Source organism: Hyaena hyaena, unplaced genomic scaffold (assembly GCF_003009895.1).
Source record: "Hyaena hyaena isolate Hyena2069 unplaced genomic scaffold, ASM300989v1 scaffold_853, whole genome shotgun sequence".
NCBI classification, from domain to species: domain Eukaryota; kingdom Metazoa; phylum Chordata; class Mammalia; order Carnivora; family Hyaenidae; genus Hyaena; species Hyaena hyaena.
The window spans coordinates 258560-272787 of record NW_024081486.1 but is presented as its reverse complement, the minus strand read 5'-3'; the positions used below and the strand labels follow the sequence as shown (position 1 = coordinate 272787).

General features: G+C 42.2%; 1 protein-coding gene across 1 annotated transcript; it reads right to left on the bottom strand.

Annotated features, from left to right (window-relative positions):
- Positions 1 to 10832: 10832 nt before the first annotated feature.
- On the bottom strand, positions 10833 to 13859 carry CUNHXorf66 (chromosome unknown CXorf66 homolog). The gene is made up of 3 exons (XM_039219998.1): positions 13771 to 13859; positions 12936 to 13092; positions 10833 to 11899 (listed from the first exon to the last, which is right to left on the bottom strand). Exons 1-3 carry the CDS (start codon positions 13856 to 13858, stop codon positions 11005 to 11007), a joined length of 1140 nt encoding a protein of 379 aa, XP_039075929.1. The 5' UTR covers position 13859; the 3' UTR covers positions 10833 to 11004.
- Between the last annotated feature and the right edge of the window lie 369 nt (positions 13860 to 14228).

Here is a 14228-nt window from a genome sequence, read left to right as displayed (position 1 = left end):
TATCATTAATGACCACTTTACCTTCCCATGGGGCAGGCATAGGTTCCGACCTCAGGCTTCTGTAGGAAGTTTTAGCCAGATCTAATCACTGTGAGGCTCCATCAGATACACTCCCTCCCCATCCCAACATGAGTATGCGAATGAAATTCGGTTAGAGGAATAGAAAAACTACAAAAGGGTTGGTAAACCAATGGACCAAATGTTGGCATATATTCTGTCAGGCAACAGTTTTTCGTTTTAAGCACTCACTAGATCATTATCTCCTTTGGGCTGCTTCTATCTTTGGATTCAGTCTACCACAAGTTTGGCATCCCCTAAAGTACAGGACTCTTGATAATTGCCTTCTTTCACTCCCATTTAGAGATGGTGCTTCCTGGATGGTGCATTCATAACATGTACAGAGTCCCCAATATCAGCAATTTTGTATTTAATAGAGGGATACGAGACGATTTCACTTTTTGGCAGTCCGTCAAGTGCCATATTTGTCGACAATGAGCCCCTTTTCTGCCTCCACGCTGACCTCGGTTCTTGAGTTCTGCCAAGAAAGAATTCAGAGCCAAATTCTCCAGTAAACAATAAGTTAATAGCAGTTCAAGAGCAAATACACTCTCAAGATAGGAGAGTGAGCAGGCCCAGGGCTGGCAACAGCACCAGGGGTCAGGGAAGTCTTTTCTTTTTGTGTTTGCGTAGGTTGTGGTTGATACCTAGGGTGGTCTCTGACTGACGTTGCTTCCAATCATCTAAAGGACTCCGCCTATCGGTAGGAAGGGGGAGTTTTGGGCCCTGTATGGTACTTGTCCGAACTGTCATGCCAGCCAAGGGGGGGAGGGGGCGGTCAGGGAGATGGGGAGCCAAGGGAGAGGGGGATGTCAAAACTTCAGTTTAAATGTATTATAATGAAGCTATAGGTTACTGTAGGGCAGTGGTTATAGACAACAACACATGTATATCCCCCGAAGTCTTTCCCTGCTGTTTAGAACTTGGTTTCCTTCCTTTATAAAAAAATGTTTTTTTAATGTTTATTTGCTTTTGAAAGAGAGAGAAAGAGAGAGAGAGAGTATAAGCTGGGGAAGGGGCAGAGAGAGGGAGACACAGAATCCGGAGGAGGCTCCAGGCTCTGAGCTATCTGCACAGAGCCCGATGGGGGGCTCAAACTCACAGAGCCATGAGATCATGACCTGAGCCAAAGTTGGACACTTAACCGACTGAGCCACCTAGGTGCTCCGGTTTCCTCCTTTCTTATCGGTCAGACAGCAATTGTTATCTACTCATAGCTAACTAACTGCCCAGTCTACCATATTAATTTTAGTTTTTATTATTAATTATTATTATTAAGGTGGAAAAATCAATATCTTCTTTGGTTTAAACCAAAGCTGTCTCAGGAATATGTGGTAATTTCCCTAATCGGCTTTTGTTCTTGGCCCAGATCATAAACAATATTCACGGTCTCGAATGTACAGAGAATTTATTTATAGCTTTGACATACTTTTACATGAAGTGTTTAAATGTCAACATAGTTCAAACGAAGCCTGCCAGGAAAATAAATGATTTGTATTCATTTCTGTCCGTGACCTTCCATAGAAAGAAATTAAGGATTGTGTAACTATAAAGAACAGATAGAAACAGACAAAGTTCAACAAACTGCTGTGATTATAGGTGATGGAACTACATATATTTGCAGCTTTTCTGCGTGCCTTATATTTCCTCAGTGTAGTTACACCATGACCTTTGGCCTATTTTAAAAGAAGACGTAAGCTTATTTCAATTTCTTCCTCACGTGCAGGGATGGCAAATCTATGGCACATATGTTGGCCCTCCCCACTTCCAAGTTCATAGCAGACGGTGCTAGTCAATCTTGGCACTCTTTGACCCTGAACTTGGAAGTAATCCCATAATCTTTTAACATCCAGCCCTCTACACGGCTATGTGAATAGATCAGTGATCACCTGAGATGGAAGCCATTTGCCATTCTCGTTCTAACCTTAAGAGTTCACACCATGTCTTAGTCGAGGATCGGTGGTAACAAGGAGTCGCAACTCATTCACACCACTTTAAGAAAGGGAAATTTATGATACGAACACAACAGATAATATTATCCACATTTGGGCTATGCCGAACAACCAGGCAATGTTGTGATGAAGACTGGAATTGGCAAGCAGAAACAGGCTGCTTGCTCTTTCTCTCAGTGACCACATAGTGTCTCTCTTCCATGCCTCTGTGTCTCTTCTTTCTTTTGACTATAGTCTACTTTCTATCTACCATGCCTTCCCAGCCCCACTCTACGTGTTATTTTTAATTCAAGCATCCACATAGTTCTCTCAGTATAGTCTCTGTGTCTCTTATTGAAGATTCCCAAGAAACCAAGTCTGATGGCAGCTAATTTATGGGCTCGTTGGAGGCCATTGTCTACTTTTGGTTCTTCAGGATTAGGGGAGTAGAATCACCCTGTATGAAGCGCTCTCCCTCTCAGAGCTATGGACACACTGGGTTAAACTTGAAGACGTTGGCAAATTGACTATCTAATGTGCTCACATATGTTCTTCTATTTGTCCTCCTTGAGTAGAATTGCTAGAGAAAATAGAAGATGCCCAATTAAATTTGGATTTCACATAAATGATGAATATTCTTTGACAGATATATACCAAAAGTTGTTCATTGTTTACATGAAATTCACACTTTACTGGGCATTGTATATTTTTATTCGCTACTTCTGGTGATCCTATCCCAGAGTCCTCTTTTGGACTTACCCCTCCAGCTGGCCCAGTGATATTTTTTCTAGTCATTCAATAGCTGTTACCCTTACAGTGTGGGTAAAAATCCTCAACTAAAATATCTCAATTAGAGATTCAGTGTGGCCACAGCAATAGTGCAAGTTTAGAATGTTGCATGTTTTACTATTATTGGGTCTATTTTTGAAGACTTACTATTTTCTTTCAGGCTGACTTTAGTAGAGGTTTTTTTTGGGGGGGGAGGTGGCTATCTCTTCCACAGAATAGAAGCTGCTTTGAGGCAGATTCTGACTAATGTTATGTCTATGTACCTCACTCAACCATGTTTGGAGAGCCACGAATATATAACAAATGCCACAATTTCAAAAAATAACTCTCCTGTAAGAGTTTCTTTTTTTTTTAAGTTTTTATTTATTTTGAGAGAAAGAGAAGACATGAGCAGAGGAGGGGCAGAGAGAGAGAGGGAGAGAGAATCCCAAGATTCCGTGCTGTGTGCACGGAGCTCGACAGGATCTTGATCTCATGAACCACAAGATCATGACCTAAGCTGAAAATCAGAGTGGGACACTTAACTGACCCACCCAGGGACCCTCCTGTAAGAGTTTCTTAAAAGAAGTTGAAGTGGTTTTGACCAGGGCTCGTGGCTTTTTGGTAGGATTTGTTTAGGGTTTTCAGGACTACTCATTCCTCTTCAGTAACCAAATAAAAAACAATGTACTGACTACAGAGGACTCACTTATTTATTAGTGGCTGGCCAAGACCCAGTAACCCAACACAGGGTGCTCTTACAGAGTCGATCATGGACGCCACTTTTACACTTTCTGCTTAAAAATGGGGCCTCCAACTTTCCCCTGGAATTGTCATCTTGGGGCCAACCTGCCTATGGAGAGAGAGAGCGAGTGTCTGCTTGTGTCACATACCCAGTCACACGTTGTGCAGATAGCATGGCAAACACGGGTCACCCTTCAAGGGACCCAACACCTTATCTACTTCCTAGGCACGAGTGACCTAATGCATCGGATTACTCACTCCTTTTCCTGGGCGGGGAGGAGGCAGTGCAACTGATGGGGTATAAAGGACACTTCACCCCTGGCACTCCCCTCATAGCTGTCTCTTATTTGATCTTAACTATCTTTGCCGCAATAGCAATCTTCACCAAGAGTATTAGTGTCCTAGGCTGCTATAGCAAAGTATTGCAAACTGGGGGGCTGAAACAATAGAAATATATTATCTCACAGTTCTGGAGGCTACAGGTCTGAGAATCAAGGTATCAGTAAGGGCATGCCCCTCTCTGAAGGTGCTAGGGAAGGATCTTTTCCTGGCCTCTCTCCCAGCTTCTTGGCTTGTAGGAGCCTAACTCCAAACATCACATGGCCTTCTCTCTGTTTGCACACCTGGGTCCGACTTTTCCCTTTTTTTAATTACACTAGTAATATTGGATTGGTTAGGGGCCCACTCTACTATGCTATGACCTCGTCTTAACTAATTATACGTGCAATGACCTTGTTTCCAACTAAAGCCACACTCTGAGGTACTGGGGGTTCAACATATAAATTTGGTGGAGAGGCACAATTCAACCTATAAAGGTATTCCCTCATTCACAAACTGCGTATCTCTTGCAGCATCTCCTGGATTTGTTTCTCCTCTTATTTGAGTACCTGTTACAGAAGTGTTCCGATGTGGATGTTTGTGTTACAGACCTGCTGAGGCCTTATATGTTTGAATAAAACTTAATCCATGTTACCTGTGGTAGTACAATGGAGGCGTACCACAAAACGTGAGCTTTAAAAAAAGAAACTAAAGGGGCGCTTGGGTGGCTTGGTCGGTTAAGCGTCTGACTCTTGGTTTCGGCTCAGGTCACCATCTCGCGGCTCGCGAGTTCAAGCCCCGCATTGGGCTCTCTGCTGTCAGTGCAGAGCCCGCTTTGGATCCTCTGTTACCCACTCTGCCTCTGCTCCTCCCTCTCTCTCTCAAAAATAAGAATAAAAGATAGATAAAAGTAAAAAACATTAACAAAAAAAAAGACAAAAGAAACTAAAGGGGCATCTGGGTGACTCAGTTGGTTAAGTGTCCGACTTTGGCTCAAGTCATGATCTCGCAGTTCAGTTCATGAGTTCGAGCTCCCCCATCCCCACATTGGGCTCTCTGCTGTCTGAGCAGAGCCTGCTTCAGACCCTCTGTATCCCTCTGTGTGTCCCTCCTCTGCTTCCACACGTGCACATGCTCTCTCTCTCTCTCAAAAATAAAAACATTAAACATTTTTTTAAGCAAAAAGAAAAGAGAAAAAGAAACTAACAAAATGTGGCATATATACAGGACCCATGGGATGTCATAGTCACACAAAATGTTTTTTTGTATCCCGTTCGGCATCGAGTACCAACTCAATGAATACGGGAGATGTTCTTTGGAAGACTGGCTACAACATAAAAGTGGTTTAAAGCTCTAGAGTAACATAAAACTCTATTTTAGACATGCATAGTTTAGTGCGTGGTAACAGGAAATGAAACAAGAAAAGAGGGTTGAATTAGGGAATGGCAGTCCACACTGGTTTGCTGACTGTCTACTAGTCTAGCAATTGTCATGTGGATCCCTACATAGCTTACCCCCCCATCACTTCAATATTTTAAGTGGATGTGTAATGTGTTCTTATTATTTCCTATAGTGACCTCAAGAGATCAGCACAGAAAGCTTTATTTTCGACAACTTCACTCTCGGTCGGTGCTGTTCTTTCAACAAAACTACGGTCTATTAAAGAGACTTGTTCACGACAGAGATATATTCCTTTTGACAACAAGTATCACTTTCAGAAGTTGACTGCCCTTATTGCTGATAATCTATAATGTCTACCATTAGTTTTGTAGTATATTAGAATTCTGTTTAACTTTGCCATGACTGCCTTTATACTTCTTTAGATGAATATGTAGAAATGAAAGGTGTAAGGAACTCAATCACATTCTTGTGTTCCAGTTTGTAGCCAAGCCATTTGACGTTGATTTTCTTATTTTACTATTTTTTAAGATTTAAAAAAAATTTTACATCATCTCCACGTCCAATGTGGGGCTCAAACTCACAACCCTGAGGTCAAAGTTGGGTGCTCTACCGGCTGAGCCAGCCAGGCACCCCTTGATTTTCTTATTTTGCAAGATGGCAGAGAAAGTCTAGACAGGATAGATACAATCCACTCTTAATATTTCCAGGACTAATTATTCCAGCCATTCATTATCATAGGCCTTTGTTTCTTCTTTTCCTCTCTGCGGTTACCTGCCTTTGGTCATTTCAGTAAGATATTGAAAAATAGGGGGCGGCACCTGGGTGGCTCCGTTTATTAAGCATCTGACTCTTTATTTTGGCTCTGGTCATGATCTCACAGTTTGTGGGATCGAGCCCCATGTCTCTCTCTGCACTGACAGCACGGAGCCGGCTTGGGAATCTCTCTCTCCGCCCCCTCCAACCCGTATGTGGGCTCTCTCTCTCAAAATAAATAAAATAAACTTTAAATAATAGTCTATGTTACTGGGAAAGTAGATAGATGACTAAGGGAAGAGTTTGATGACACAGAATATACATGAATTTTTTTATTGTCAGCAAATTTCTACTATTCAGAGAAAAATGGCTATACTGTTTCTATATTTTTTTAAGTAAAATACTTAATATATAATGTTGATGGCAATTTGTTTTTTTCTCCTGCAGCAGTCTTTTCCGTGTGTTATTTTGATTCAGGCACATAAAGGGATAATTCTAAGCAAGGAGAGCTATCTGAAAGTTCTTAGATTTAAGCTATAATTAGCCCTTGCTTATTTCAAAAATGGCCCTTTCTGTGCATTATATAAATAATTGCAAAACTAATTAATCATGTGTAACCCTTGTTTTCTAAGGTCGTAACAGCACAGGGATAGTTGAGGGTTGTATATGAGTTACAGTTAAGGAGACACTTGGTGATATGTCCAACAGAGACTTTTCTGACTTCTATTTTCCTTCTTTTGCTGCTTTTAATTTTTAGGGATTGCACACAGTGTGGCGGGGCCTGTAGGATTTGGGGAATCGATAAAGCTGAAGTCTTTCACTAAGTCCCTGCTTGACACCACCGTAAACATCCCCTCTGTGGTGTATCACTTCTTTGTGGCCACATAAAGTTCTGTGATCCCAGCCACGCTCAGCTGGCCTCCCCCCCGTCTGGTAAAAAGTGGTCTTTTTGCTGAATGAGCATTTCTTCAGCTCTACCCAGCTCCCCCTTCCCATAGGAGGGTAGAAGAGAAGATGTCTAAGCAACCTTTCAGCTTCGTGATTATATAGTTTAATGTAGACAATATATGTGAGGAATGTTTGAAATCTGACCTCTTAGCATCTTTTTTTTAAGTGATGGGTTTTATTTTTTTAATCTTTTAAAAGTTTTTATTTATTTATTTTTGAGAGAGAGAGACAGAGTGGGGGAGGGGCAGAGAGAGAATCCCAAGCACTGACAGTGCATAGCTGGATGCAGGGCTCGAACTCACGAACCGTGAGATCGTGACCTGAGCCAAACCCAGGAGTCAGATGCTTAACCTACCGAGCCACCCAGGCGCCCCAATGATGGGTTTTTAGAAATATCTGTACTAAATAGAAGGAGCTAAATATTCATTTCAGTCCCCTCGCTAGTAGTGAGGTAGGAGTTTGGGAGATGAGTGTAAGGAAGGCAGATTCGACAGAAGAGAATGGGTGCGTCATGTTGGAGCCAGCTTCACGGTGCCTCCTGGAGAATGGAACTGTAAGGAAGCCGCGGGCCCACTGAGCATATGCTCCTGACTTGCTCAACAATGGAAAAGAAAAAAGAGTGAGAGAAGGAAGGAGGAAGTTGCCATGAGAGATGGGACAATGCTGCAAAGGAGCCGGGAAATAGGAATTTGGGACCCTCTTCCCTAAATCAGGATATTTCCAAGAAGTACTAAAGACTATGGTAGTGCTAGGACTTAGGTTATTTTATTTTTTAAAGATTTTTAAAATGTTATTTATTTGGAGAGAGAGAGAGAGAACGAGCATGAGTGGGGGAGAGGGACAGAGAGAGGAAGAGAGAGAATCCCAAGCAGGCTCAGGGCTGTCAGCACGGAGCCCAATGAGTGACTCAATCTCACAAACCCTGAGATCATGACCTGAGCTGAAATCCAGAGTCTGACACTTAACTGACTGAGCCACCCAGGCACCCCAGGACTGAGTTATTTTAATTATTAGCTTGGGCAAGTTTCCACAGGTAGACTTTTTTTTTTTTTTTTGACTAAAGTTCTTCTCTGACTCATGGTACATATTTTTATTATTCTATACTGGCTTTATGTGTGAAACTGCCATTAATGCATTAGAGTTTTGCATATTGAATGAACTTCAGATATTCTGCAGAATAATTAAGTGTGGTTTAGAAAAGAACATAGACAGTCACGCAGATAACTTCTTCCTAAGGTGTCATTATCATTGGTTGCCATTAGCAGTTAGTCATTTTAAATAGATATTGATATCCACAGCTTTTAAAGTATTACAAATCTCTAGTCTTCAAAATGCGAAAGGGAATAGAGCTCAGATTTTTTGGTTTTGGCTGCTTAGATGCTGGTTGAATTTATTTTTTTTATTTTTTTATTTTTATTTATTTCTAGGAGAGAGAGAGAGAAACAGCGTGAGCAGGGGAGGGTCAGAGAGAGAGGGAAACACAGACTCTGGAACAGGCTCCAGGCTCTGAGCTGACAGTCAGCACAGAGCCCGACGCGGGGCTCGAACCCACGAACTGTGAGATCATGACCTAAGCGAAAGTCGGATGCTTAACCAACTAAGCCACCCAGGCGCCCCGACGCTGGTTGAATTTAAACTAAAAGCCATACGATTTCAACTTTTCCTATTTTCCAGTCTACTAACAGCTCAGATGGACTCTAAAATCATTGAACGACATGAGGCCAGATTAGCCGGTGACATTTTAATTTTAGTCTTAGATGCTGTCAAATGCTGATGAACAAATGCTTGACCAAAGCAGCCATAAAAAAAAAAAAAAAAATTAGGAGACAGATGGGGGTTTTTGAAAACTTACTAGATAGTCATTAAAGAATTATTGTTAATTTTTAGGTGAGATAATGCTATTAGAGGCATATATATTTTTTAAATATTCTCTATGCCCAGCGTGGGGCTAAACTCACAACCCCAAGATCAAGAGTCTCATACTCAGGGCGACTGGGTGGCTCAGTCGCTGAAGCATCAGACTTTTAATTTTGGCTGAGGTCATGATCTCATGGTTTGTGGGGGCAGGCCCCAAGTTGGGCTTTGGGCTGACATCGCAGAGCCTGCATGGGATTCTCTCTCTCTCTCTCTCTCTCTCAATCCCTCTCTGCCCCACCCCACTTGTACACACACATGCTCTCTATCTCAAAAATAATTATTAAAAACTTTTTTAAAAACGACAAACTGTAAAGGGTTAAGATTTTTGCATGTTAGAAAAGCCTGGTCTTTTAAAATTCACGAATATAAGTTAAAGTTATGATTAAATGTCTAAACTGTTTACTATGACAAAAAGTTCAACCATACACAAAAGCAGATAGAGCAAGTAGCATAAAGAATGCAAATATAAGTATTGATCAGATTGAACACTTATCATTACATGGCCACTCTTATTTCATTTTATATTCTTACCCATTCCTCTTCTCATTTCTCTCTCTAAAAGATGACTTTAAAAATACATGCTCCAAGGGGTACCTCGGTGGCTCCGTTGGTTGGGCATCCAACTTCGGCTCAGGTCATGATCTCACGGTTCCTGGATTCAATCCCCATGTTGGGCTCAGTGCGGACAGCTAACTCAGATCCTGGAGCCTGTTTCCAGTTCTGTGTCTCTCTCTCTCTCTAAACCTCCCCTGCTCATGCTGTGTGTCGCTGTCACTCTCTAAGAAATAAATAATTATTTAAAAATTTTTTGAAAACAAAATACATGCTCCCAGGGGTAACTGAGCGGCTATGTCAGTGGAGCATTGGACTCTTTCTTCTTTTTAATGTTTATTTATTTTGAAATAGAGAGAGACACCTTGTGGACTCAATCTCAAGAACTGTTAGATCATGACCAGAGCCAAAATCAAGGGTCGAGTGCTTAGCCAACTGAGCCACCGAGGCGCCCCTACAGATTGTCTTTTAACAAGGGTAATACCTGTAGGAAATCAAGTCTGTTAGCTGCCACCGGGTTTCTTATTTATTTATTTGTATTTATTTTATTTCGGTTACTGTGACCTGATTTTATTGAATTCCATATTGTTTTTAATGGAGGAATCAGTGACATGCGATAGTGTATTCGTTTCAGGGGCACAACATACCGAATCCGTAGTTACCTACAGTACGACACGGCCACCACAATCCAACGGTGGTATTAGAATGGCCGTCAGGAGTGTCCCAAACTCTACCAGACCTGAGCACGCAGGAGCCGTGTCTGTGTGCCAAGCACTGAGCACTACAGGAAGGCGGTCTTCAACTGTGAGGACTGTATGCAGACATCAAAAATAAACCTGAAAGGAAACTTCATTGGGTTGAGACTTCATTTGAGGGCTAATCTAAGGGAAGGAAGAGTCCAGGGTACCCGTCTTGCAATACCTTTCTATTATTCATTCATTTATTCATTCATTCATTTATTTTTCATTCAGATTTTTACTTTACTTTTCTTTCTTTCTTTTTAATGAATTGATTGATTGATTTTTGAAATTCCATCCAAGTCAGTTAGCCTATAGCGCAACAGTGATTTCAGGAGTAGATTCCTTAATGCCCCTCACCCATTTAGCCCATCCCCCCTTCCACAGCCCCTCCAGCAACCCTGTGTGTGTTCACTATATTTCAGAGCCTCTTACGTTTTGTCCCCCTCCCTGTTTTTATATTCTTTTTGCTTCCCTTCCCTTATGTTCATGTATTTTGTATCTTAAAGTCCTCATATGAGTGATGTGACATGATCCTTGTCTTTCTCTGACTGCCTTCGCTCAGCGGGATACCTTCCAGGTCCCTCCATGTAGTTTGCGGTGCCCGTACGCGCCTGGTTCCCACTCAAGTGACTAGGTCTCCGTCAGATACGTCAAACAGCCTTATGCCCCTAAAAGGCAATAATAACTACAGTAAAATCATTGATACATCGTGCATTTATTTATTGTGTGTTCAATAAGTTGCTTCCAAGATGGCTAGGAGTAATCTCAATAATGATTGCAAGTAGATTTCCCACTGTCAGTGTTTTAAAAGACAGTGAGCATATAGTTGGTATAAGTTTGCTTCTTCACAGGTGGTTCTTATGTATATCGAGTCTTTAATTATCTTGGATGCCTTCAGGGATGGTCTCGTTGCCGGTCACGTTGCAAAGAATGGTGACCTCCCTATCACTGCCATCGTTCTCATAAGTCAAAACATCACTGTTGTTCTCAGTGGCACAGAAGACGTTGTCTCTGTAATCTGCCTTAAGAAAAGGCTGGGTAAAAGGCTTCCCTTCATTTGTAAAAAGTGGGTTTTGAGCATTTCTATTCTTTGCCTCCGAAATACTATTGAACAAAGGCTCAGAACTTCGACGAACAAGGCATTTTCTCTTATAGCATCGGCAAGCCTTGATTAATTGAGGCCTAAATAACATGTCTGCCCTACGCCCACAAACCGACCTTTTGAGTTTCCGATGTCTGAGGGATTTGTTTAGTGTCTGCACAGTGGAAGGCTTGGGTGAGGAGATGTGATTTTGTGGGTGGAGTGGACAGAGTGACTGGATGGGCATGACTACGTATTGCACATCTACTGGCCACGGTGGGCTCACTGCCTTCTTCGGATTGGATGAGGCTGCCTGACCAACTGGCCTATGGGCACAAACTGGCTGATAGGGCTTTCCCAGGTGGCGTGTTCTATAGGACTTTTCCAGGTGAAATGACTGGAATTTTTTGTCTGAGCATGATGGCCTTTTCCTTCCTCCACTTGATGGCTTGTTTGCCTTTGGTATACCAGGTGACAGACTTTGGTGTTGTGGACTCGAGGGCCTGATTAACCTTTCTGCACTGGAGGGTATGGAGGACTTTTCTGGACTTGAGACACTAGATAACTTGTGTGTACTAGATAGCAGGGATGGTTGTTCTCGACTACACGGATTGGGGGTCTTGGAGTCGCTGAATGACATTTTGGATGGTGGTCTGGCTGCCGGGGCTGTCACACCTTCTTTCTTGAGCCTGAAAACATAGAAAGTTTAGAATATGACAGTTTAAAAAAGAAGTACTATTGATATCACCAGAAGACCCAGGTACTATGTCAATTTAGACTTTGGTCTTTGTTTGTTTGTTTTTTCTTACTTCTAGCAGGAAAATTGGGCGCAGTAAGAATTGGAGTGCGGGGAAAGCCATGACTCTGGTTACAGATGTGAACTCATGCTGAACCCTCTCCTTTTTTTAAAGAGTATTTTACTTTTTCAGCCATGTTAGATAACCACATAGCCTACATACGGAAAAACACAGAGTGGTTTCAAGTCTACCGTTGAGAAGGACAGAGAGAATTTCACTTCGTCTAAGAATTAAACTTTACCAAAAGGTCACGAGTTGATAAGCAACTTCTACACAGCTGTCACAACGTGTCAGAAGATAAAAAGAAACTCTTTACCCAGAGTCACTCTTTCCTATCATGTTTACACCCTCGAGTTATCTATCCATGCCGATGTGTATTCACAATATCCCTGGAACACTGAAGGGATGGAGCACGGGTATATTGTAGTCATCAGTCCTTGTACTGGGAAAATTATAGGGAACTACTATATCGGGGCCAGCCTGATCCTCCTATGTGAAAGGCTGGGACTGCGATAATGAGAACACCAATGGTGAATAATGTTTCATGCCATTCAGTCTTCAAATGGTAGATTATCCAAGACATTGTATTGTTTTGGGAATGCAAAGACCCAACATCCTCTCCCTCCGCTTCGTTACTCTCAGGGTCTTTGTCAGATAGTCAAGCCCTCTTTTCCAAGACTCAATTGACAAAGAAATTAATAGCCTGGAGCTCAGCTGAACCCTCAATAGGAGATAGCTTTAGAATAGGCTCAACTGGTAATGTACTTGAGAATATTTCAGGGCGGATATTATTGAAGTGAAGGGAACCACCTACAAGATGAGCTCTGTAGAAGTCTAGGGTTCACACAAAGTAACCACAACAACAATGAAACCTCCACTCTACGTCTACACACATGTCGCATTCTTAATTTAAGGGTGTGAAACTTACGTTCCTGCCTTGGGCGCTTCATCAGCCGAACAGTTGTAATAGATGAAACAAAAGCAGATAGATGCAAAAGCTATAATCATAATGCCAATTGTGATAACCAGTAGACGTCTCCGCAAGCTCTCTAGTTTGGTGTCCATTGTTTCGAAGTGTTTAGCTCCTGTCAAAGAGATGATATCACCATAAAGTGTGTTAGATCACCCAGTTTTCTTCCATTTGATAGCCGTTTGCCACTCAAGGTCAAAATCCATTCTTTCCAGCAGTGATTCTTTTAAAGCCTGGGAATCGTTCCCCTGTTAGCTTCCTCCCTGTGTCACTGCCCCAGCCACCTTCTAGAAGGCAAATCTGGGAGTCATTTCTGGCTCCTCAGTACAATTACATGGGTTATCCCTGCGTCGTGCCTTGCCCACCCCAGTACCTAGGTTTCTGAGTGTGAATGTGTCTTGAGCATGTGAATGTACTTGAGTGTGAATGTGTGTGTGTGTGTGTGTGTGAATGTATGTGTATGGTGGCGAGGGGGATAGGGCCAGAAAAAACTCATGTTGAAGCCTACTCTGTGTGAAGCACCATGCCACACTGAGAGCAGATAGAGGGCAGATTGAGGGCAGAGGCTGGTGGACTGGGTGGGGAAGGGCAGTGAAGGCGGTCAATATGTCTGTACTCTTCATGCTTCTATGTTCCTTGGGTTTGTCACACAGGATTAAGTCTCTCAGGTACTTTCCTAGTAACACCCAACCAACAGCAGCTTTCTGAAACACAGCCTGCCTGTCTGGTTAAGTGCTCGAGTGTATATGATAGGATAGATCATAATTTCTCAAGGTTAAGGCTAGGCACATACCTGTAGTAGGAGATCCATCGCTTCGGTTTGTATCTAAACAACTGTTTGCCCAAACGAACAAAAGGAGGACATAAACACAAAGATTCATGTCCAGGGATTTGTTCAAATGTTTCTTCTACCAAGGAAACTACTGTATATGATGTGGCTCAGCCCGCTGTAGGGGTTTATGACATCATTACCATTTGTGACATCATGTGACAGCAGAATCTCAGCACGGAGAAGCATAGGCTTATGTGTATAAATGTTATCAAATGATTTTTAACAACTTATTTCTCCTTCCCATCAAATATTCTAACAAATTCAAGTCACAAATGTTGGGCGGGTCATTATTCCAAGCCCAGAGGGAGATATTGAGGGACGAGAGCGGAAAGGGGATTGCCTTAGATATTGAAGAGCTGTTTTTCCTTATTAAATGGTGAGGAGGCCCTCTGCAGCCTTGTGGTAGTAGTTGTTATGTG

Coding starts and splice junctions, on each gene's coding strand:
- CUNHXorf66 (XM_039219998.1), bottom strand. CDS start 13,858: ATGAATCTTTGTGTTTATGTCCTCCTTTTGTTCGTTTGGGCAAACAGT. Junction 13,093..13,770: donor CGATGGATCTCCTACTACAG/GTATGTGCCTAG, acceptor TCTCTTTGACAG/GAGCTAAACACTTCGAAACA. Junction 11,900..12,935: donor GAAGCGCCCAAGGCAGGAAC/GTAAGTTTCACA, acceptor CTATGTTTTCAG/GCTCAAGAAAGAAGGTGTGA.